At 45.3% G+C, this 24,373-nt stretch overlaps 4 protein-coding genes across 5 annotated transcripts; all 4 read right to left on the bottom strand.

Moving 5' to 3' along the window:
• Nucleotides 1-1,124: 1,124 nt before the first annotated feature.
• On the bottom strand, nucleotides 1,125-2,628 carry LOC1280175 (phenoloxidase-activating factor 3). Of its 2 annotated transcripts, none has more exons than XM_319994.5 (5): nucleotides 2,513-2,628; nucleotides 2,307-2,458; nucleotides 1,983-2,242; nucleotides 1,695-1,864; nucleotides 1,125-1,628 (listed from the first exon to the last, which is right to left on the bottom strand). In XM_319994.5, the coding sequence occupies exons 1-5, from the start codon at nucleotides 2,568-2,570 to the stop codon at nucleotides 1,243-1,245; spliced, it is 1,026 nt and encodes a 341-aa protein (XP_319994.5). In that variant the 5' UTR covers nucleotides 2,571-2,628; the 3' UTR covers nucleotides 1,125-1,242. The 2 variants fall into 2 exon arrangements, with proteins under 2 accessions (XP_319994.5, XP_061512281.1); XM_061656297.1 differs by having other exon boundaries at nucleotides 1,983-2,233; nucleotides 2,513-2,627.
• A 2,390-nt stretch (nucleotides 2,629-5,018) lies between these two features.
• Nucleotides 5,019-6,956, bottom strand: LOC4578289 (phenoloxidase-activating factor 3). Its single transcript, XM_061660268.1, has 5 exons — nucleotides 6,832-6,956; nucleotides 6,608-6,759; nucleotides 6,288-6,547; nucleotides 5,652-5,821; nucleotides 5,019-5,567 (listed from the first exon to the last, which is right to left on the bottom strand). The coding sequence occupies exons 1-5, from the start codon at nucleotides 6,887-6,889 to the stop codon at nucleotides 5,161-5,163; spliced, it is 1,047 nt and encodes a 348-aa protein (XP_061516252.1). The 5' UTR covers nucleotides 6,890-6,956; the 3' UTR covers nucleotides 5,019-5,160.
• Nucleotides 6,957-8,796: 1,840 nt separating this feature from the next.
• LOC4578288 (CLIP domain-containing serine protease HP8) lies at nucleotides 8,797-10,689 on the bottom strand. The gene is made up of 5 exons (XM_001238236.2): nucleotides 10,519-10,689; nucleotides 10,273-10,427; nucleotides 9,949-10,202; nucleotides 9,690-9,880; nucleotides 8,797-9,606 (listed from the first exon to the last, which is right to left on the bottom strand). The coding sequence occupies exons 1-5, from the start codon at nucleotides 10,592-10,594 to the stop codon at nucleotides 9,203-9,205; spliced, it is 1,080 nt and encodes a 359-aa protein (XP_001238237.2). The 5' UTR covers nucleotides 10,595-10,689; the 3' UTR covers nucleotides 8,797-9,202.
• Nucleotides 10,690-18,521: 7,832 nt separating this feature from the next.
• Nucleotides 18,522-24,204, bottom strand: LOC1280172 (phenoloxidase-activating factor 3). The gene is given in 6 exon segments (XM_061659653.1): nucleotides 18,522-18,981; nucleotides 19,078-19,342; nucleotides 19,345-19,602; nucleotides 19,667-19,821; nucleotides 19,913-20,809; nucleotides 23,886-24,204. Coding segments are annotated over 5 exon segments (1,158 nt in total). The 5' UTR covers nucleotides 19,989-20,809; nucleotides 23,886-24,204; the 3' UTR covers nucleotides 18,522-18,577.
• Nucleotides 24,205-24,373: the final 169 nt, after the last annotated feature.

The following is a 24,373-nucleotide window of genomic DNA, read 5'->3' as shown; positions in this document are numbered from 1 at the left end:
AGAACAATCTGATTGCGCTATTGTGTGCCTATAGCTATCAGTTCAGCTAAAAGAAGAAGAACTGAAAGTGTGCTGCAAATGTAGAGTAGCTCACATCTTGCATGTTTTTTTCGTAGAAAATAAATAAACAGCATCGTTGCGGCACACATTTCATTGAAGGATTCTAAGGCCTTCGTCAAAGTGCATTAACTGTATTCTTAATAAGGTTGATAATGGTCAAATTTCATAATGGTCTAAAAATTTTAATAATTACTAAACAATAATATACGGCTAGCGAAGTGAAACAAATGTGAAACAAGTCATATTGTTGCATTTATTATTGAAATAGTGCACGATTGAAAACAGGCGACTAATGAGAAACTGCGCCCGTGATTTTCTAATTTCCCATAAGTAATGAGACGAGCATTGGAGGTCAGCAGTTTGGTTTAGACAGCATTTGACTCAGTTACCTTCAGTATACAATTTATGCTAATTTCCTTCGCTAATTTCTACGCTGCACTGCCGGCACTGGTCGACTAGCAGAATCGGGAGTCGCGTTGAACAGGCGCTGTATCGGTATCGGAATCGGAACAGTTTCATGATTGGGTTTAGAATCGCAATATATCTAGTAACAGTTCCGGTTCGCTTTGAATCCAGTATCTGTTCTTATTCCCGGTTGTACTCAAGATCAGTTCCAGAAACGGTATAGATTTAGTATCAGGTTCTAGTCTAGTTTGGGTTTAAGATCAGTTCCAAATATGCGTATGGGTACGTGATCAGTTCTAAGACCAGTATGGGTTCATGATCAGTTCCAGGACCAATTTGGATTTACTATCAGTTCCAGAACCGGTGTGGATTCAGTATGAGTTTTGTCATCGTTGTAAGTTTATGATCATTTCCAGGACTGAAATTGGTTCGTGATTGAATTTCATAATCGGTATGGGTTCGTGATCGGTTCCGAAACAAGTATTGGTTCAGTATCATTTGTAGCACCTGCATAGGTTCAGTTTCAGTTACCTAACCATTGAGTTTAGAATCAGTACCTAGTGAGGTGTATTTAGAGGTATTTACCCCACAGTACACCACTGCACGCAACGGACCCAGAGTTAACCGTACGTAATCAATTAATGAGACACGATAAATCATTTGAATGAGAACAACTAAACTTTCGCTACTATTTATTGTCATTTTTAGAATCGATCAAATCATCCATAAACAATGTATGTTTTTGAAAAAGAGTTCCAAGAGGAACGTTCGACACGATCACTCTTCGATATTGCTCACTATCCAATCAACGAAGCTTTCCACTCTGGTGTACACGGTGGATTCATTTTGCGTGCAAATGTCCATCCCAAAAGCATGTGCCCCGTACATGACGTGGCGTCCATTGCGGGCCTGAGCTGTGAGTGATGCACCGTATGGTTTTGCACAATCATCGTTTGGCGCCAATTCGATCGCACACAGCTGAGAATTATGAACCGTCCTCCATAGCCAACTTTGACAATATTCGTTTGCAACCAGATGAACTTCGCTTATCGCTACCGCGTCTGTGTCCAACAAAGCGTAATCCTCTTTTCGTGTAACAATGAAATATTTTGTATCTGTCGTCTGATATTCGGGTCCCATTGGGAGACAGATTGGACGTACATCTGGCAAAGGCATATGGTAACAGATTATTGGCAAAGGGTTGGGAAAAAAACATACCCTTTACTTACCACTATTAAACGATGCGTCTCGTGCCAAACGTACCAGGCCGATGTTGTTAAACAGCCATGGCTTGTTGGAACTATCGTGTCCGATGGTGCGTTCGATGGGGATGTCTTGAGGTTTCAGTGTACAAGCGCCGCGCTCATCACAATCCTTCTTTCGAAGCTGCACAAATGCACTAGAACGAGCGTCACAAGAAAATAATGGTTTTATCTTCTTTTTTTAGCGTTCTGCTGGAGAGGATCACTACATCAACTCTATCACGTGTGCCTTGGTTATGGGGATGGGGTACTTACAGGTTCTTGCTTATTATGCAGAACGCAGTCGTCAGCACGTAGCGTTTACTGATTAAGGTTCCGGCACAGTGATACTCTCCGGAACTTGTTTTTAGTAATGCTATCCATGGAAGCTTCCCAAGAGTGTCATTATTTTCTACAGATTCGTTGCTGTTCATCCGGTTCATTCCACAATTTTCGAGGTCAAGCAAATCTAGGCCAGGCTTACGACCGTCCTTTGGTTCGCTGGGTGCCGGTGGTTCGCAACATACCTTGTATTTCTTGAATAGAATGGAAAATATTCCACACTTTATCGTATGTTAAGTTTCCATCACGAATACTTACAGTCCACCCATCGATAGTGGGTTCCCTCTCACAGGCACGCGCTCTAAACTGGTTCATTGTTGCCTCTGTCCACGTGGCCCTTGAGTTAGACCCAAACAGTGGGCATTGCTCGATCGGGATGCAGATGTTGCCACCGGTACATGTATTCAACTCTAAAAACGACAGCATTTAATTAACTTAACACGAAAGCGCTCTAGTCTACTTACGTGCCGTAGCTTGATGTGCGGCGTGCAGCGCGACCAATAGAATTGTTACTCCCAGCATTATCAGAGCGATTTGTTAGCTTTGGTTGAATTTAGCTGGCTTTTATATTCCTAGAACCAACCGTATACGATGAACGGGGTGGGCTCTGGTAATGTTTTGATTCTCGTGAAACAAATGATGAACAATCTGATTGTACTATTATGTGCCTATAGCAAGTTTTGCTAAAGAAACAAGAAATGAAAGTGTGCGGCAAATGTAGAGTAGTTTAGATGTCTTTGATTTTTTTTCCTAAAAAGTTAATAAACAGCATCGTTGGGGAAATAGCGTCACAATTTAAAACATTTGATTCAAGGATTATCCTGTGCTGCAACCGTTTTGCACCGGTGTTTCTGAAAGCGCTGAAGGTTTCGTGTCTTCGTCAATCGTACTCTAGTGTTTATTCGTACTTTTTGTTTGTTCATAACTACTGACACGTTTACAGCACGTTTACACGTTTACGTTTACAACAGCATGTGCTAGCTTTGTTAGATAGGGAAAGAGATTTATTTATGAACGCAAGCAGTAATAAATTTAGTGATTTTTAGTTTAATTTTTTATTTGTGATACATTTACTGAATTTAAACTTTTATTGACAATTTGGTACAAATGAATCCGTTGTAACATTCAAGCTATTTAGGTTATTTTTTGACAGGATTAGGATTTAGGAACATTGGCTATTTTTTGACTTATTACGAACTGAATTTCAAAAGCTTTGATGTAACACAAAAACACAAAGACCAAATATCTAAGTATTGTAGAACAATACGATTGTTTATACATAAATCACTTCAAAGATCTTGAAATTATGTTTGACAATCGTGAATGGTTCCGGTCACAAATCCATGTGCATAAACTTCATGTAATTCGATTAAAATGAGTGCGGAGACATTTAATGGGGCAAAATGAAGTATTAGTTCAGAATAGAAATGGAATGTAGCTCATCCTTTGCTTCTATTTTTGTGCAGTAGTCTATTTTGATAAGCCGGTCTCGTGGTACAGTCGTCATCTCGTACGACTTAACAACATGCCCGTCATGGGTTCAAGCTCCAAATGGACCGTGCCGTCGTACGTTGGACTGACTATCCTGCTATGGGGGGTTATTCAAAAGTCACTGAAAGTCAACCCCACAAGTGATACAGGAAGCCCCTGACTGAAAACGATGGTTGAGCCAAAAGGAAATAAAAAGTCAATTTTGATATCACAAACCAAATAATTTTCTTGGTTTTGACCTGTTAAATCATTACCTCTTGGAGGATCAACCAATGTTGGCAGCCCATATGTTTATTCTTATTCTTCGTCAAGAGGCCTTCCATTGTGCAGGTTTTCTAAATTTATAAGTCAGCCGCACCGGCAAACTCGTTCGACGAGAAACATTCGTCGCTCATGAGTGGACAGGGTTGTACTGGCAAGGACAACCCAAATAGCCAGCTCGTACTTTATAGCTGATTTAGGGCTGTTTAACGAAAAATCGTTCCTATGTCGTACTTTGTGGCTGATTAAGAGATAGACGGTACTTTACGGAACTGTGGAGCTTTTTAACAGGCACATGGTACTCTTTGGAACTTTGCGGCTGATTAGCACTATGCGTAGGGTTCATGATGGAACTTGAAGGCTTGTTAAGAAAGGGTACTGTACTTGGTGGAACTTTATAGCTTTTTAATGCATGACATCGGTACAAGGTGGCTCTTGTCAAAGTGTCAAAGACGGACGCCGGCAATAATCTCATTGCTGCTGCACAAGTTAGATTCGTTAATTGAAGAATGAATATTGAGTGAAGTGATTGTGAATTATCAGTAAATTGTGTAAAATTTTGTGTAATCATCAATACAAAGGATTTAAAAATATACATATGTGTTTAAACGAAACAAATCTTGTTGTTTATTTCATCGATGACGCTTGCTTGAAAATAAAACACAAAGAAAAATAATCCCAGGCATCGTGGCATAAGGAAGCTGCTTAGGCGCTGTTTGAAAGACCCACATACAACTTTGATGCTGTTTATCTACTGCAAAAGGCGAATTAGAGCAGCGATCTTTAGCGTGCCAAAATGAGCTGCTCAAGCAATTCTGGCTATTTGGGAAGGTTCTAATTTTTGATCCAGAGGGCTGTGAAATGAGTGAAAATGAGCGTCGCGGCGAACGTTCCCGGGTACGAACGAGTTCACCGGTACGGCGGAGTATCACACTACTGGATAATCAGTGCAGCGCGTCAAAAGTTTCTGGTAGTTGATTGTAACACGGATCCTGATACCAATAATGACATCAGTTTTTGAACCATGTTTATATTGAGTTGGAACATACATTGAGACTCTGGGCAAAAGACAACCCTATGCTTTTCACATCGGATGTGAAAGAATGAAACGCGCTGTAATAGATTACGCGTCTTACGCGTTATTTTGTGTCAAAATCGTAAACCGTAAACAGAAAAACGACATCATTTATATCTTCGAAACGTTACGAAGGAGACAGATTTCACTCTGTCGCGATGTTGCACAATGTTGATTTTATTCACAACGCTAAAAATCGCCAATATCATTCATCGACTTACATTTTATAGCCAAACGGTGTAATAAAAGGAGCGGTTAGAACAATGCAAAGGAGCAATCGTACGATCACTCTTCGAGATTGTGCAATATCCAATTGATGAAGCTTTCCACCCTGGTGTACACGGAGGGTACATTTTCTAAAGAGCAATCTTGAACTCCATAGGAAACCACCCCGTGCTGCACGTTACGTCCGAAGCGGTCCAGCGCTACCAGTGGTCCACCGGCGCTGGTAGCACACCCATCGAAGCTGCCCGCTTCGTACCCACAGATATGAGATTCCTGGATCTTGTGTTGCCTTTTAATCAGCTCTTGTAACCGATTCTCACAGTTTTCAGTCGTCAGTGGATGAACTTCCGTGATCGAGATCGTGTCGGTGTTCAGTGAAGCGTAATCCTGCCCATCTCGAGCAGTGAAGTAATTCGATCCTGCTGGCTGGTATTCGGGAGCCACTGGCAAACAGATCGGGAGCACATCTGTCAAAGGTATATGAGTTAGTTAGTTAGTAGTATTTATGCATACAAGGGTAGACAGAGGCCTATCATCCGCCAAATGCTTACCGTTATTGAACGAAACGTTCTGTGCCAAACGGACCAAGGCAATGTCGTTCAGTTTTCTCCGGGCACTGAAGCCATCGTGTGCGATGGCACGCTCGACGGGGATGTCTTGCGGTGCCAGTGTACACATGCCCTGCTCATCACAATCCTTCTTTCGAAGCTGCACAAACGTCCTGGCAGAAGACGTGTAAATATGGGCGTATTTAAAATGTATTGAGTTGGGCTTTTATTGCGAGTTTCAGAGAATCAATCGATTCACTCAAGCAGGTGCTGCACATTCTTAGGATTGTAAGTTAATCAGGAAAGAATTAACGAGAATAGCTCAGTTAGCTCAGTTCATTCAATTTCAGTCACAATTTCAAAACTGCGGTTGCATGAACGAATGAACAAACGGACGATAAACTGTTATAAATGAACGAGGCAGTATTGGAGCGCCTTTCAGTGTTAGGGCGAACATAATAGATTTCTTCCAAACATAAAAGAACGAAAACCTGCCGCGAAGTTTTTCAAAAATGCACGGGTTTGCCAAGCCTAGTCCAACCGGGACTATGCCTTTGGCCGGTTTTCACCACTTAACAGCCGCTCACCAAAGCCGCATTGGAATATCGAACGTCTATGCTTTATGGATGGGTTACTTACACGTTTCTATTCTTTATACAGTGAGCAACCGTCAGCACGTAGCGTTCACTGATTAGACTAGCAGCACAGGCGAACTCCCCGCTGCTCGTTTTTAGCAATGCCGTCCAAGGCAGCTGCCCAAGAGTGCCATTATTTTCCACAGATTCGTTGCTGTGCATTCGGTTCATCCCACAGCCTTTGAGGTCAAGCAATGCTAAGCCACGCTTGCGACCATCGCTCGGTTCGCCGGAAGCCGGTGGTTCGCAACATACCTTGTATATCTGGAATGGACAATATTGCACACTTTCCTCTAATGTTACGAGTCAATCAGCAATACTCACCGTCCTATTAACACTATTGGTTTCTTGCTCACACACTCGCTTTTCAAACTCGTCCTGTACCGCCGGTGTCCACGTGATAGGTGGATCAGACCCAAATTTTGGGCATTGTACAATAGGTACACAGATGTCACCACCGGAGCACTTATTCAACTCTAAAAACACCAGCTATTAATAACCTTTAAGACATATGATAACTTAACATGAATGCGTTCACCTAAACTTACGTGGCGTTGCTTGAAGAGCGCCGTGCAGCGCGACCAGTAGAATTGTTACTCTCAGCATTATCAGAACGATTTTGAGCTTGGGCTGCTCGTTCGCAACCGGCTTTTATAATCTCAGAAGCAAACTGGCTATGAGGGAGAGGTGGGCTTTCCTGATATTTTTACTGTCCGCTTGGTGTATGCGGTGTGAGACAAATGATAGCTGTTGTGTTAGCGTATCTGCTTAGCGCAAAGGAGGAATGGAAGAATGCGCCGATTGCAAAACAACGAGTTAAGCATTTTTTCTTTTTCTTTCTTTTTCGGTGAATTCGGCAAATGGTGAGATCAGCAGTCTTGTAGGAAACAATTTTACCAATCAAGTATCAATTCATTTCACTCCATTTTGAGACGATTTACATAGCTGCGTTGGGAAGATTATTGTATGAGTTCAAGATACAGTCTGAACTCGACAATTGAACTTTGATTGCATTTATTGGGTTTGGGCTTGTATTTATTAAATTGCCGCGTTTTTTGGCCGGTACAAAATAAAAACCGGATTTGTTCTAATACGCCATAAGATTTTAGCGTGTCTTTTTGGAAAGACCGGTTCTTGTCATACAACCGGACGGCTTTTACTTAAAATGTCAGCCAACATCCGACTAGATATCGCTCAACTATTAAATTCCGATGGTACCTCTCGGAACTGCTCTATTTCAAACGAAATGTTTCAATCCATGTTAAACTTAAACTGTTTTTATGTCCTACACCATATAATAACATAACATATCATATCATATCATATCATATCATATTTCATCGAACAAGATTATATTCGCTGGACCTGAGGCTTGAGCATCGTTTGGTGAGGAAAGATTAACCGCGATCGTTAACAGCGTAGGGAGTTGCCAGTTGGTAACAAAACGTGTGTTTGTATCTAAATCGTATAGATTGTGCGTATTGTGCGCTTTCTTTGTATGTCGTTCGCAAACACGTGTTTGAATCACACTCTTTTGCGCACAGAGCCATCTGTCCGTTGTCGTTTAGTTTGAAGCAAACAGCGTACTTCACTGTCTCAAAATCAAAACTTTTCATAACGAGTTTTATAGTTTCTTTTTTCTAATATCTGAGCCTGGTCTTAAGCCTAGATGAAGCATTCTATTGCCATTTTTTAGCTAATCTCTACGAATATCGATCTGAAACAGATAATGATAGATTGTCTTACTTCAGTCGCACATTTCTATGAGCAATGTGCAATGTGCAGACAACCTCAAAATCCATGTTATTCTTTATCCATTTTACAAGTTTCTGCCCTTGCAAAAGCATAAATTAATGAATCCTATCAGAACATCGGTTTGCAAATTCAATTTTTTTTTCAAATTTGAATCTTTCTTCAATTTTTTGCCAACCCCTGCGATAGAGAACCATTCTCGGTAGTACAGAACCATGCACCGTGCGACATAATTCATCAATGCTCCCTTGAATAAGAGATAACGCCGTCTATGCTGTCTAGTGCTTGGGAAAGTTGCAAACTATCAACCGTACGAGCGTTCGTATTTACCCATACTAAGCATTTTCATATCGTTTCCATCTTAGATACTTGTGTGCGTTAGTACATGCGCAGCTAATGAAGCATCAAAGTAAAGTCATCAAAGTCAATGAAATAAAGAGTAACGTTGGACCAACTGCTTGAATCGAGCAGCTTGAAGCGGATCGGAACAGATCCGCTCATTTTACATTTTTGTTAACGCTGTCATCAGCAGCGATTTGGAATTATAGATTATAGATGACAAGAAGGCTTTTTTGGTCTCTTTTTTGCTGGCAAATCGTCGTAACTAGCTTGATTGGGGAATATTGGTAGCATAAAATCGAAAAAAAGACGATCAAAATGGTTATAGTGATTCTTTCCCTATATTTTCCCATAAAGAAGCCATTCCTGTCTGGGTTGCATCTGTAAAACTCATCACACAGGAACATAAAATCTCTTGCCGGTTATAGTTGTTTGCATAATGCCATTTTATTTCGTACTAAACTATAAACTTGAGCCGGTCTCGCAGTACAGTCGTCAACTCGTACGACTTAACAACATGCCCGTCATGGGTTCAATCCCCAAATAGACCGCGCCGCCATACGTAGGACTGACTATCCTGCTAGGGGGGGAATCAATTAGTCACTGAAAGCCAAGCCCACAAGTGGGTACAGGCAGGCCTTGACCGACATCGGTGGTTGAGCCAAAAGAAGAAGAAGAAGAAACTATAAACTTAACTAAACTATGTTGGCAAAGATAATTGAATACATAATATTGCACGCATATATCGCACACTGGCGCCATGGTGGCCATGAGCCACTTCGAATCTGAATCAACGCGAGCCTATCTGTGAGCCTCTTTTTCACTATCTCACTCTTCCAGATGCTCCAGTATCCAATCGGCATAGTTCTCGACCCGCGTGTACACGCCCGGTGCACTCTGCTTGCCGCAAGTGCGCAGCCCTAACGACACAACACCGTACTGTACATAGCGTGCGTTTATACTGATCGTTTTGAGCGGGCCACCCGAATCGCCGGTACAGTTGTCGGTCAGATTGGCCCCGATCGCACACATCTGATCGTTGTTGATCTTGGTGTACGAATCCACTCGTAGCAGCTGCTGCGCACACTGATCATTAGTCAGCAGGGCGACCTTACCAAACAGCAGACGGTTCGAGTAGAAGGCCGACTCCGTCGCGCCCCACCCGGCCACGAAGTAGGTCGTCTGCGTGGTGCGCATTGCCGGCGACACGGGCAGACAGATCGGCGACACATCTGTGCAGTACCCCGAAGGTTTGCAAGTTAGTGCGTTTTTTTAGTGAGCAGCAGAGAGCCCGTGCCCTGCGTTTGCTACTTACTGTCATTGTAGGCTGCTTCCTCGGCCATCCGTATCAACCCAATGTCGTTCACCTTTAGCCGCGCACTGTACGCTTCGTGCACGATTGTCTGCTCAATGGCAATGTCCTGGGGCGGCGGGGCATGCTGATCCCCCCGCTGGTCATAGTCGATCGGTGTGCTTATATCGAACTCGCCCAACCGTACCGTGGTGCTGGAAATGATAATGTAACAATACCGAATTCTGCCTTTGTTATACATGGGGTCGTGAGCGATACTTACACATGTGTGTTCTTGATACAGTGGGCAGCGGTCAGTACGTAGCGCCTGTTGATCAGCGTACCGCCACAGACAAATTTAACCGAGTTGAGCATTAGCAGCGCCATCCAGGGAAACTGGAACAGCCTAGCCTCCTGACCGTACGCCATCCGGTCGGCAGAATACGCGCCGCATTCCTCCAGATCGAGCGTGGCTAGTCCGCGCTCACGGTTGTTCTTGTTGCCTGTGGCTGCCCGCTTGCAGCATACCTTGTACAGCTGTAAGGGGTAATGAAGATGTACAGTTGATCGAGCTCGAGCTATCTTATCACTTTCTCCAGTTGCTTACATTCCTGCCGTTGCTCTGCTCACGCTTGCACACCTTCGACCGGAATTCATTCAATAACTCCTCGGACCATTTTGCGGGCTCGTGGTAGTGTGGACCGAACCGTGGACACTCGTTGATGTTGATGCAGGTCTCGCCGCCAGTGCACTGGTGGAACTCTGTACGAAGGATCAGTAACTTTGTGTTAAACACAGCAAACCCTCAGCCACTAACATCATTTCACACACCGGTATCATTTCGATAACTTACGTGCGACTACAATTTGACAGAACGCGACGATTAGTAAGGACAGTGTCGCCACTCCTACCATGCTATTTGGTTGCATACTGACACGAAACTTCACGACGTGTACTCTGTAAACAATAACTGACGCTACTGTTCGCGAGCAGATCCACAATCTGATGTTCTTCCGGTCACTATGAGCAGTGTTGTGAGCTAACCTGGCCCGGACTCATTCACGGCGGTAACTCACGGATGACAGCAAAGCGTCATCCGTCAATGTATGCGTGTGATCGATCCGGGGGTCATCGGTTGCGCGGTCACGGACGTTGACCGCCAAACACCAGCGCGCACTGAAGAACTAACGGTCAGCAAGGAAGCGTGCTCGAAGCCAACACCAAATTGTAACCAAGTGAAGTTGAATATATACGTTAGTAAATTTATTAGTAACGCGTGAGTTTTATTCGACCACCTCTGCGATCGAAAGAACATAAAAGTGGCGACGAGTAAAAAAAAAAAAGCGACGTAAAAAAAAGGATTTTTTTTTATTGCTTTTCGACTGTGAGTGAAGTTGTGCTGTTCGAAAAATTACGCGCCCGCGAGCAAAACGCAGAAGGATGAGCACCAGCGAAAACGGTGCATCGGATTTCCCCATGGAAGGAGAGCAGCGAAGATCATCCTTGCTGCGTTCGACTGGTTTTGCTACGGGACAGCAAATTTTTCCACCCGCGAACGAGAATGTTGTGCCAACGGTGAATCTGCCATCGCAGAATGCAGCGGGGCAGCCATCGCTACAGCATTTTGCTGCGTCATCATCAGTGCCGGCGCAGTCACCCGATTCTGCGATGCTGATGCAGATGATGCAGTTAATGCAACAGCAGATGCAGCAGCAGCAGCAGCAGGTGCAGCAACAGATGCAGCAACAGCAGCAACTAATCACGCAAGTATTGCAGCAGTCACAAGTTACAAACCAGCAAAGCCAGGCCTTCCCGACGCAGGTCATTGCCCCCAGTAATCCGGAGTTGATTATTGATGCGTTGTCGGGTAGCATCACCGAGTTCCGGTACGAGGCGGAATCCGAAATAACTTTCGATACGTGGTTCGCGCGCTACGAGGACCTGTTCGCACAGGATGCCTCCCGCCTCGACGATGCAGCAAAGGTGCGCTTACTGGTGCGCAAGTTAGGCCCTGCGGAGCACGCACGCTACGCTAGTTTCATCCTGCCCAGCGTTCCTCGGGAGATACCGTTCGATGAAACGGTGAAAAAGCTGAAGGCCCTTTTTGGGAGAGCTGAAACGCTTGTGAGTAAGCGCTACAAGTGTTTGCAGCTAACGAAATCTCGTACGGAGGATTTCGTGTCGTTTGTTTGCCGCGTGAACCGCTCCTGCGTCAACTTTCAGCTGTCCGCAATGAGCGAGGAGCAGTTCAAATGCCTGATATTAGTGTGCGGCTTAAAGGATGATGCTGATGCGGACGTGCGCACGAGACTTCTCTCTCGTATCGAGGAGAGAACCGACGTCACGCTAGAGCAGCTCTCCGCTGAGTGTGAGCGAATCTCCAGCTTGAAGGTGGATAGCGCCATGATCGCTACTCAGGCGGAGGAGCAAATCCTAGCACTAAGAAGTAGAAGCAATGCACAACAGCAGGCGAGCAAGTGGAAACAAAGGAAGCAGTACCAGCATACGAGGAACAGTGATAATGTAAACAAACCACCTGGGCCGTGTTGGTTATGTGGTGAGGCTCATTGGGCAAGTGAGTGCTCATATGCTCTGCACAAGTGTCGCGATTGTAACGTAACCGGTCACCGAGAAGGTTTTTGCAACCAGCAGAAAAGAGGCAACAAAAAGGGGAAGTACAAGAAAAAAAAACGCACGTCGGTGGACATGCGTACGGTGACGGTCAATGTTTGTAATGTTCAGCAAGCTAGAAAATTTGTTAACATTTTCATCAACAGTAACAGGGTCCGCCTGCAGCTTGACACTGGATCGGATATTACAGTAATCGGACGAGAAACGTGGCAGCAGCTGGGTAAGCCAACACTGAAGCCGGTAACAGTCCACGCAAAAACAGCATCTGGGTCCCGCCTTGAATTGGATGGTGAATTCGAGGCACAGATAACGATCGGTGACAGAACGCGGTCTGCTGTTATACGCGTTATGGACTCGGCCTTGCATCTTTTGGGGGCCGATATGATAGCAACGTTCGAGCTCGGTGCCGTCCCCATGGACCAGTTTTGCAACAAGGTGGAAGCAGAGGGAGTGAAATGGGAGAGCCGATTCCCTGCATTGTTTAAAGGCAACGGATTGTGCACCAAGGCGAATGTACAGATTCAGCTCAAGCCAAATCACCGTTCTGTGTTTTGTCCTAAGCGCCCGGTAGCGTACGCGATGCGAGCAACGGTGGACAAGGAGCTCGATCGCTTAGAGGATCTAGGGGTGATTACTCCGGTGGATTATTCGGACTGGGCGGCCCCAATTGTGGTGGTGAGGAAGCAGAACGGCAGCGTGCGGATTTGTGGAGATTATTCAACTGGGTTGAATGCAGCTCTTCAATCGTACGAATATCCACTCCCACTCCCAGAGGATATTTTTGCAAAACTGGCACAATGCAAGTATTTTTCAAAAATTGATCTAACGGATGCATTCTTGCAGGTACAAATTAAAGAGGAATATCGTCCACTCCTGACGATTAACACGCATCGCGGATTGAACCATTACAACCGTCTACCACCTGGCATTAAAATTGCTCCAGCCGCGTTCCAGCAACTCATCGATGCAATGCTTTCCGGCCTAAAATGTACATCTGGGTACATGGATGATGTAGTTGTTGGAGGCAAAACAGAACGCGAGCACGATGAGAATTTGCTCAACCTTTTCCGGCGCATAAAGGAGTACGGATTTACAATTCGAGCGGAAAAGTGTTCGTTTAAAATGCCAAGGATAGAGTACCTGGGTTTTGTTATTGACAGACAGGGTCTCAGACCAAACCCAGCGAAAATAGATGCGATCCTGAAGATGCCAGCACCGACGAACGTTAGTGAGGTTCGGTCCTTTCTGGGTGCTGTGAATTATTACGGCAAATTTGTACCAAAGATGCGAGAATTGCGATACCCGCTGGATGCATTGCTCAAAAATGACACCAAATTTGTTTGGACACGGGAGTGCGCAAATGCTTTTAACAGGTTCAAAGACCTGTTAGCATCCGACTTGCTGCTGACGCACTACGACCCGAATGCAGAGATAGTGGTCTCTGCCGATGCATCGTCGGTTGGACTAGGCGCGACCATAAGCCACAGGTACGCGGATGGCTCGCTGAAGGTTGTTCAGCACGCATCGAGAGCCCTTACGAAGGCTGAAGCAAATTACAGCCAAATTGACCGCGAAGGTTTGGCGATTATATTTGCTGTGAAAAAGTTTCATAAGATGCTGTTTGGGCGCCACTTCCGATTGCAAACCGATCATCGACCCTTGTTGCGGATTTTCGGGTCACATAAGGGTATACCAGTGTACACGGCAAATAGGTTGCAGCGGTTTGCATTGCAGTTGCTGATGTATGATTTTACCATCGAGTACGTGCAAACCGATAAGTTTGGCAATGCGGACGTGCTCTCAAGGCTGATACACGAGCACGCAAAACCGGATCCGGAATACATAATCGCAAGCGCTGAGTTGGAAAATGATGTAAGTTCCATAGCATCATACTGTATTAATATATTTCCACTCAATTTTAGAGACGTTGCGAAGGCCACGGAGTCCGACCCTGTCCTGAAGAAGGTTTACGGATACATCATGGAAGGGTGGCCCCAAAATGTCGCGTATGCTGCAGAGCTGGCTTGCTTTTACCACAGAAGCGAAGCCCTAACCACGGTGCGTGGTTGCATTTTGTTTGGGGAAAGAGTGGTGATCCCTAGCAAGCTGCAGCAGCGTTGTTTGAAGCAACTACATGAAGGGCACCCCGGTATCCAGCGAATGAAGTCGAAGGCCCGGAGTTACGTGTACTGGCCATCCGTTGATAAGGACATAACGGAGCACGTAAAGGGATGCCATGCTTGTGCGATAGCGGCAAAGACTTCACCTCGCGAAAAACCTGTTCCCTGGCCAGCGACACAGAAACCTTGGGAACGTATTCACATCGATTTCGCTGGGCCAATCGATGGTGACTATTTTCTGATCGTGGTAGACGCGTTTACCAAGTGGCCAGAGGTGATACGAACGCGAAGTACCACATCAGCAGCAACGATCGCGATACTGAGGTCAATCTTTGCGAGATTTGGATACCCGGAAACGATGGTGAGCGACAACGGGCCACAATTTGTCAGTGCTGAGTTTTCGGAGTATTGCAGTAGTCGCGGTATACAGCACGTCACAACTGCGCCATTCCATCCGCAATCGAATGGGCAGGCGGAGCGCTTTGTTGACACCTTCAAGCGGTCGATGAGGAAGATCCAGGAAGGGGGAACAACGCAGGACGAAGCGCTTGACGTTTTTCTGGCGAGCTACCGGTCAACCCCCAACGCTATTTTGCCGGACATGCAGTCGCCAGCTGAAGCCATGCTAGGCAGAAAAATGCGAACAGCGTTGGCACTGCTGAAACCTCCACCTGCAGCGCAAGCAGAACCGGGCAACTTGGATAGACGATTTCAGCGCGGTGACCTCGTCTACGCCAAGTTCTATACGCGGAATTCATGGAAGTGGGTTCCGGCGCAAATCATACGAGAGTTGGGCAGCGTTATGTTCGAGGTGCAGACGAACAATCAACGGGTTCACAGGCGCCATGTGAACCAGCTGCGAAAACGTGATTCGGCCGTGGGGGCTTCCAGCGAGGACGTGGACATAGATCATTTGCCGTTTGATCTGCTGACGGACAGCGCGGTAGCGGAATCGAGTTCTGTTCCCTTGACGGACCATCAAACTAGCGCGTCACCCACACAACCATCTCCACGCCCAATCCCGTTCGCTACTACAAAACGCCAGCAGCCGATACGGTCGCCACGCCGGTCTTCTAGGCTTAGAAGACTTCCGCGTAGGCTCGAGGGGTATCGTCTGTAATTAAAAGGGGGAGATGTTGTGAGCTAACCTGGCCCGGACTCATTCACGGCGGTAACTCACGGATGACAGCAAAGCGTCATCCGTCAATGTATGCGTGTGATCGATCCGGGGGTCATCGGTTGCGCGGTCACGGACGTTGACCGCCAAACACCAGCGCGCACTGAAGAACTAACGGTCAGCAAGGAAGCGTGCTCGAAGCCAACACCAAATTGTAACCAAGTGAAGTTGAATATATACGTTAGTAAATTTATTAGTAACGCGTGAGTTTTATTCGACCACCTCTGCGATCGAAAGAACATAAAAAGCAGCTATCGGGCGGTTCATCCCCTTTTATAGTAACACAGACGAGCCTTCACTGGATGGCCTTTCGCGTTTGTGTGTGAGGGCCACCATCCCTGCTGAAACCTTTGACCAATAAACTCCACTATCGCTCAATTGGATCAGCGTACTCAGCAATTGCTTATTTGTAGCCTGTATACTGGCTGGACACGGATAGCTGCAAGCTGAATCTTTTTTGAACGAAACAGAGATTTGTCGACGATTTTATCAAATATAGATTAAGCTGACCACCTATTGGGATCAGTACCGTTGCGGCACTGTCTTGCAGAACAGAACAAAAGGGTTGTTTTGTATTTTTATCAAAAAGGATACGCTATTAGCTATTCATGTAAGAAAACATGAAAAATATCCGTCAGAAAACTGGCCTGTCATGCAAGAAGTTATAGTGAAACTCTATTATTTCGTAACCCTCCTTGGACATTGCATCTCGTTTGTGTGCGGAGACGTGCTCAATTTAACACTACTAGTAAATTTCGGACACCAATGACGATGTAGAAGTCGCTGCAAAGACGAGATTTACGAGATCGCCATACAGTTCATGTTACTGTCGAGCTGTGTATCAAACTTTCAAGATATAAATTAAGGTCGTCCACAAGTACAGAGGGGACGTTGTAGGCCCAAGTTGAGGTATCTTGGTGTCCGAGGATACCTCCGAAAGGATGCTGCCCGAAAACATAACTGTTATTTCAGTTCAGAGACTGATACGGAACTCAAAACGATCCGCAATGTGATACTGCATCAATATAGGACCAGAACTGATGTTAAGCTCATTTTAGCGCTCAAAGAGATACTGAATCCATTTTGGTGCTAGAACTGATACTGATCCCATACCAGACTTGTAATCGATCCCTTATCTAGAACTGATTCCAAATTCATACTTTTCTTGAAAATAATCTCGAATCTGTAAGGGTTCTTTAACAGAAACTGATCTTGTGCCCAACCCGTTTACTGAAACAGATCCTAAATCCCACCGATTCTCTACGAATGAGGGAGAAAAGGAAGAATGAGAGCGCCGCTTATCGCAATGAAACAACAGAGTGATAACAGTCGCACGAGAAATTGTCGCTCTCATCGCACTCTTGCCATGCGCTGCGTGCTCACTCGAAAGTCTGTGACGTCAGGCTGGCGGTCAAAGTGTTAAAACATTAAAGCCTCCCCAGTAGCGAAGAAGTAGCAAATGTAAAGCTCACTTCCCCTTAGTACAATTTGTACAGCGAGATCACTGTTCGATCGCGCCCCCTGAATAAAAGACACCGCTATCGTCACTGTTAAGCTTTTTGTGTGCACCACTACATCAAAGCCCGGAAAGTCCGAAGCTTCGGCAAAGGTACGTTCGTATTTTCCCACCCTTAGCAAGTGCAAGTTTGATTCCTTCCATTTACCCCCTACTGCTGGTTTCAAATGAATGTGTGTATCGGATTATGTGTTTGTGTGAGTGGTATGATCACATCAGCTGTTAGCATTGGTTGCCATGTAGATGTGATGTGCCGCCGAGTACTGTTTTGAGCGCAATTCTGACGAGTGGCGCCATGTGTCGCCCAACCATTTAGCTCTGCAAGCCCACGGTAATGCACAGCAAATGCCGATATCATTAGCAACTTGTAAAAGCAAATTGTTGCTCGAAGAAACTTTCCCGGGACAGATGCAAGACATCGCTAATAGTTTAATGTGATTTGCGATTTGAACGGGGATATGAAACACAGTACGGTACGTTAATTCTGCCTAGCTCCTAATGCGAAAGGGAATGATTCATTTACCCATGCTCTCTTGCCCTGACGTCCCGCAATGAGTTTGATTTCTCCCTCAGTGCTGGGTTTATCCGTACGCACCAAACTCGAATCAAGATATTACGGGTACTGTGAAGATTTCACGTGTTTACGGTAGCGTTCGCTGCAGCAGAGCAATTGCCGGAGTACGTTGTTTAGGTCCAAGACGATGATGTCGGAGGTTTCGGTTACTTACATCCTAAAAGTGGTTCTCCAAAAATGGCTTCCTCCTTCAGCATTGCTCATCTTGTAAGGTTTTTAGTCATTAGCAATACTGTTCCGGGAAGTAAATTTTCCCATTCATAATGATTCACCTATCGCCCAGTTTTTGTTGTTGTTTTGCTTCAAATGAAAGTGATTCCCTCCCTTTTTTAACACACAACTTCGAAAAGGCAGTGACACACCCGCCAAAAGGGGAACAACATTCCCTCCCTGCTGGCTTTAGGGTAGATGCGTTGCGCCATCTAACTGATGGTGTAATACAGGGGTTGTCTCCAAATTTGTCTCCAGTTTGCGGGCCGAAATAACTTCATCAATAACGTTGGTGAGGACCATTGAGACTTTTACTTTTGCTAATGGGTCTCGTAAGTCACAAATATAAATACACAATTCCAATTTTTTGTTGTGGTATGTTATGTATAATGGCGATTTATTGTCTACACAAAGGGTTTTTCAGTTTCTAGATCATATTTCTAACGATAACGTCAATACCTAAACTAGTATCGCTGTAATCGAACGCGTATTTGATATCTTGGAGCATTGCAGATTCGTCAAGTAATCGGAGTTAAGTCTGATCTAAAGCATTCCCAATCAGCTTCCGTTCTGTCTCTATCTCATACGCTCTCTCCCTCTCTGTTCCTCTCTTTTCTCTCTCTCTCTCTCTCTCTCTCTCTCTCTCTTTCTCTCTTTTTATCTTTTTACCAATCTCTCTCACCCTCACTTTTCCAGATGCTCCAGTATCCAATCGGCATAGTTCTCGACCCGCGTGTACACGCCCGGTGCACTCTGCTTGCCGCAAGTGCGCAGCCCGTACGACACCACACCGTACTGTACATAGCGTGCGTTTATACTGATTGTTTTGAGCGGGCCGCCCGAATCGCCGGTACAGTTGTCAGTCAGATTGGCCCCGATCGCACACATCTGATCATTGTTTACCTTGGCGAACGAGTCCACCCGTAGCAGCTTCTGCACACACTGATCATTGGACAACAGGCTGAGTTTGGTAAACTGGAGCCGATTTGATGAGGGGGCCGACTCAGTCGCACCCCAGCCGGCCACGAAGTAGGTCGTCTGCGTGGTGCGCATTGCCGGCGTCACGGGCAGACAGATTGGCAGCACATCTGCGGGTTTGGAAATAGAAGATACGCGAGCAGATAGTTTACATTAGAGTGCCGCGCATTGTGGGAAGCGTTTCGAGGGATTTTGCATGTACTTACTGTCATTGTACTCCGCCTCTTTTGCCAACCGGATCAGCCCAATGTCGTTCTCCTTACGCCGCGCACTGTACGCTTCGTGCACGATCGTCTGCTCAACGAAAAGGTCTTGGGGTGGCGGGGCACACTGCTCCCCTCGCTTGTCACAGTCAATCGGTGTGCTCAGATCGAACTCGCCCAACCGTACCGTGGTACTGTTAAAAAAAAAAAACAGTTTATTGTACCGGATCTGCCTAGGCGACCGTCTGCAACGGGGGTCGTGCTCGATACTTACATATCGTTGTTCTTGATACAGTGGGCAGCGGTCAGGACGTAGCGTTCGTTGATCAGCGTACCGCCACAGACGAAGTTGCCGGCCCTTTGTTTCAGCAACGCCATCCAGGGATACTGGAATAGCCTGGCGTCCTGGCCGAACGCGATCCGATCCTCCGAGTACGCGCCGCACCCCTCCAGATCGAGCGTGGCCAGTCCGCGCTCACGGTTGTTCTTGTTGCCTGTGGCTGCCCGCTTGCAGCACACCTTGTACAGCTGTAGGGGTAATGAAGATGTACAGTTGATCGAACTCGAGCTATCACTTTCACGAGTTACTTACATTCTTGCCATTGCTCTGCTCACGCTTGCACACCTTCGACCGGAATTCGTTCCGCAAGCTATCGGACCATTTGGCAGGCTCGTGGTAGTATGGACCGAACCGTGGACACTCGTTGATGTTGATGCAGGTCTCGCCGCCAGTGCACTGGTGGAACTCTGTACGAAGGATCAGGAACTTTGTGTTAAACACAGAAAACCCTCAGCCACTAACATCATTTCACACACCGGTATCATTTCGATAACTTACGTGCAACTACAATTTGACAGAACGCAACGATCAGCAACGACAGTGTCGCCACTCCTACCACGCCCGTTGATTGCATGTTGACACGAATCTTCACGTACTGCTGGCGGGTACCCGGGTAGATTCGCTGGCTGATGTGCTTCCGGTCACTGTGAGCACGCTGTCGTGCAGGTTAGCCACTTTTATAACAACACAGTCGCGCCTTCGCGGGGTGGCCTTTCCGCGTTTCTGTGTGCGAGAGGTGATCTATCTCTCTCACTCTTCCCCGTTGTGTGTGTTAGTATTTCCACCTCCCCTGGGTAGAAATGGCACACACCTTCGTATGGATTGGTGCGATCACTAGGCACTAACACCGGTTCCTACAGCACCGTACCTGTAGAGACACTACAGTAATATGACGCGACGCATATGAATTCGTACGGACGAACGTGTCTGTAGTTGAAGCTAATTGCTGTACACGTTAAAACGTCGTTACGATCTGTTTGGCCGCTTCACACACACAAACGCACAAACACACACATGAAGCGATGCGGGACAATCCCCGGTGCGCGTCTTCCCGAGCACGCACTGCAAAAAAACGGTTGCACTAGCGCGCCGCGCACGAACTGTCTCACCGAGCTTTGCTCATTCGACTGAGGAGGTGTGTGTCAAACGCATGTTTTTAAAAGTTCCCAGCAGCAGCTCGTAGAGCTTCTCGATGCGACGCACCACTCCTGCTGTTGTGCGGCGTGGGACCGCTTTGGAGCTCGGAGGCTTGGGTACCTGTGCGCATGAGATATCACCTTGAATATTATCGCGCCAAGCTATCTCGCTCATTTGCTAGCCACCGACCGATTCGGCGATCTTTCTTCTCCGATGCTCACGATGTCGCTTTCTTCGCTCCTTCCGTGGGAGGGCGGGCTGGCAAGAAGATGACCGTGAAATGAAGATGTTGAAACGGCGAATAGAAACGAGTTTGACCACCGAGTGTGCTGGATGGGGTTTTGCCTAACTCTGTGTGTGTGTGTGTTTTTTTGTCATTCTCTTTCCCGCTCCCTCTCTATCTCTCTCTCACTTCCTCTCTCGCTCTCTCTCTCTCACTCACTCTATCTGTGTCGTCTTCCCTTAATCCGTTCCAAACCACGCACCACGCTGTGTTACACAGCGTACCCGAAGAAGTGTCCAGGTTCTATGCAAAGCGGTCGGCAGGTCTGTGCTAAGTGCTAATTATAGCATGGAAAACCCAACAGGAAACAGATGCGTGGCAATCAGCGGCGATTTGTATCTAATATTCAAATTCTAACGATGTGGCATTTTTATTGTATTGCTTTGTAAAGAATACGACAGTTCTAAGAAGGCATAAGGAAAGAGTGCACCAGTTCTAAGAATACGTTTCGCTTACGGTGCCTCATTTCGAACGCTTTAGAGCAGTGGCATACAATCGTTTTTGGATGGTTTCTACCCACTCGTATAGAATTTCCGAAAAGCCTGATATCTCCAAAAACCCCAAGTTTTGGCTTGGTTTTCCGCGATTTTGGCATACAAAATGTAGTAGTTATAAAAACCGGTTAAGTTTCAAGATAATGCTTGATTCGTTGTGCCAAACTTCACATGATTTTAAAAGGATTTTGTAAAAGGTTCAGCCAAACGATCAGATAGAGGTCTTTGTTTGGGGAATGTACGCAATGTATACTTGCACTCGAAACAACCCAATGATGCGAGTAATGTATTCAAAAATGGATAAATCGTGTCCATCATGAGACAGAATTGATCCCTGAATCCCTAGCTCAAATCGAAAACAAATCCCCCCAAGTTTGAAACCCCTGCAGCACTATACACCTTAAAAGCTTTGATAAGGCGTAACGCATTATTGTGTGTGCTATTTTTAGAAGAAGCAAAAAAAAACGCCACATTCTGTTGCTTCCATAAGATTTACATCAATCCCGGGTGTTGTTTCGATTGTGAGTTTGATTTTGTGGACGCATGTTAATGTTGATGAACTAGTTCTGCCATGATCTTTCAGCACAATTCCAGCACGAGGTCGTTTTATAATCTTATCAATAACCTTTTTTGTGTGTGTGATGTGTGTTTTGTGCGGGCCAGTGCGGGCTTAACCACTCGAAGCTGAAAGATGCATTGATCTTCTGCTTTACAGTTAACAATACCTACTTTCGTCTGCTGGTTCTTACCGCGTAGTTCGAAAATCAATCATGTTACTGCTGATTATAATGAACATGCTGATTATACTCTACTAGAGCAACAGCAACTGGTTCGACGGGTTTTAGTTATCATTCTCCAGCTACGTTTCATTTTATCACAAAAAATACGAGCACGCAACCGATTCCCGAGAAGCTTCCAGTTCGTATGGGGCAATCTCAAAAACAGGTTATTATGTATATAAAAAAAAATCGACCTCGCTGAAGGCTGCTGGCAAGTATGGGTGCTACGAAATGCGATGGAATGCAGCCGATGCGTGATCGATTGCCTTTTAAGATGTATCTTTAAGCATATCGCTTGTAAATGTACGCTCGAGCGTACGCTCTGCACGATGCGTAAAGTTGATCAGATTTATTGTATTAAAATGAGCACTCTAATGGCACTTAGCGCAACCGTGACCGATCATGGAGGCGCCTGGTGGCGTTGATTACACGGAGCGATAAAAAAAATGAATCGTTTCTGTTCAATGCCAAAAAGATGCCATTGTTGTGAAAAAACAAACAAACATTTTATTGCCGTTTTTACCCATACATACAGTACATGACTGTCCATTTTGCGGACATCTGGTCTTTGTTTAGAGATTTTCAACTTCAAATACGGACTTTTACGGACAAAATAATGAAAATTCATTTGAACTCATATTGAAACATACCGAATGGATAGTTTTACTGGGAAACCATATTTGTTGAACAATTTTTAGAGGAAATCACTGTCGTTGACCTTCAAACTTAGTATATATGTCAAAAGAGTCTGGAATTGACCAGCACAAGGTTTCTCTAGTTAGTTTAATAGGGCAAACTTCATGGTCAATGCAGAAAATCCCACTTCAACATTGTTAATTGTTTGTTGGCAGTAGCCCGTAAGCAATAAAGGACAGATCATTTGATGATTGATGTGGTTGAACTATGGTTTATGGATTTGAAAATCCCGTAAGACAATATTAAAGAACATCTGACACTAGAAGAACCTCACACTGATTGCACTGAAATCACTTACGTTTTTTCTTGGATGTTTTTATAGTTGTATGTAAGCAGCAACTCATTGACTTTTTATTATTATCAAGTCTGAGATTTAAGTTTGCGAGATCTGACGTCAACGATTGTCATATTGACATGAAGCAATTGAAGTTTTTGCTTTGTGTTTCAATAAATAACACTTGTAGCTGTTTAGAAATATAATCTTACTTAACGTATCAAGTTGAGTTTTTTTTCTCAGATTCGTTCGTTTATCACTTAATTTTCAGCACAGGCAAGTTTAATTTTACGGCTTAGCCGTTTGACTTGTTTTATTGGAGTTCAATCACATCAAAATAGGTTCAATTCTCAATCGTCTTGTTGCAATGTCTTCACTGTCTGCAGATCTAATCTATCATGAGTTGGAAATTGGTTGTAGAAACTTAAATAATTACAATACTATAAGCGTTACAGTACTAAATATATAAAGACATCCTTTTAAAGTTTTGTGAGCTTTGCGCCTTATGCTTTTTTTCACATTCTGAAAGCCTCGTAAACTGAATATCTTGAACCAACGAAATGCATTTCGCATATAATGTTTTTTCGGTAATTCCAACACTTAAATGTCATTCACCTAAGCCGTCCAACTAAGCGGCAAAGGAGTAATATGAAAATTAACAAGTTCCACTTAAAGAGCTGCTGAGAGTGAAACAGAACGAGAGAGCTTCACACAAGACAAATTTCACTTCGCCGAAAACGCATTTTACACCAACAAAGCATTAGTCAGCCACCCCCTAAGAGGGAGGTAATCTGCATGAATTCCTTACCACGAATTGGTCAATCACAAAGCGCAATCACAAAAACAATAACAACACCACCACCTCCACTACCGACAGAGAGCGAGCGCGAGCGCGACAGAGACGCAAACTTGTCCGAACCGGTGCATACCTCGAATTGATCAGCAGCCAGGGGTTTTTCCGTCTTCCGAAGCAAGTCCGCCGCGCCGTACTTTCCGGTACGGCCTTTCCCCCACGCACACGCACGCACGCAAAAACTACGCAACGTGTGTGTGTGTGTGTGTGTGTGTGTGTGTGTGTGTGTGTGTGTGTGTGTGTCCTGCGTGTGACCGGCGCGGCCTGCTTTGTCTCTTTGGCGTCAATTGCACGATCGAAAACCTGTCAGCCCGTGCCGAGGGTTCGTTTGAGCTTCTGTGTGTGTGTGGCTTGTTTGTATTACTACTAGATGTGCACGCACACAACCATTCCCAGCACGGTTTGCGTGCGGCTGTATGTGTGCAGGTCGGTGATTGGGTGCG

The sequence above is a fragment of the Anopheles gambiae genome, chromosome 3, assembly GCF_943734735.2.
Source record: "Anopheles gambiae chromosome 3, idAnoGambNW_F1_1, whole genome shotgun sequence".
Classification (NCBI taxonomy): Eukaryota; Metazoa; Arthropoda; class Insecta; order Diptera; family Culicidae; genus Anopheles; species Anopheles gambiae.
Note: the sequence above shows the minus strand (reverse complement) of the source record. Positions and strands in the feature narration are given on the sequence as shown.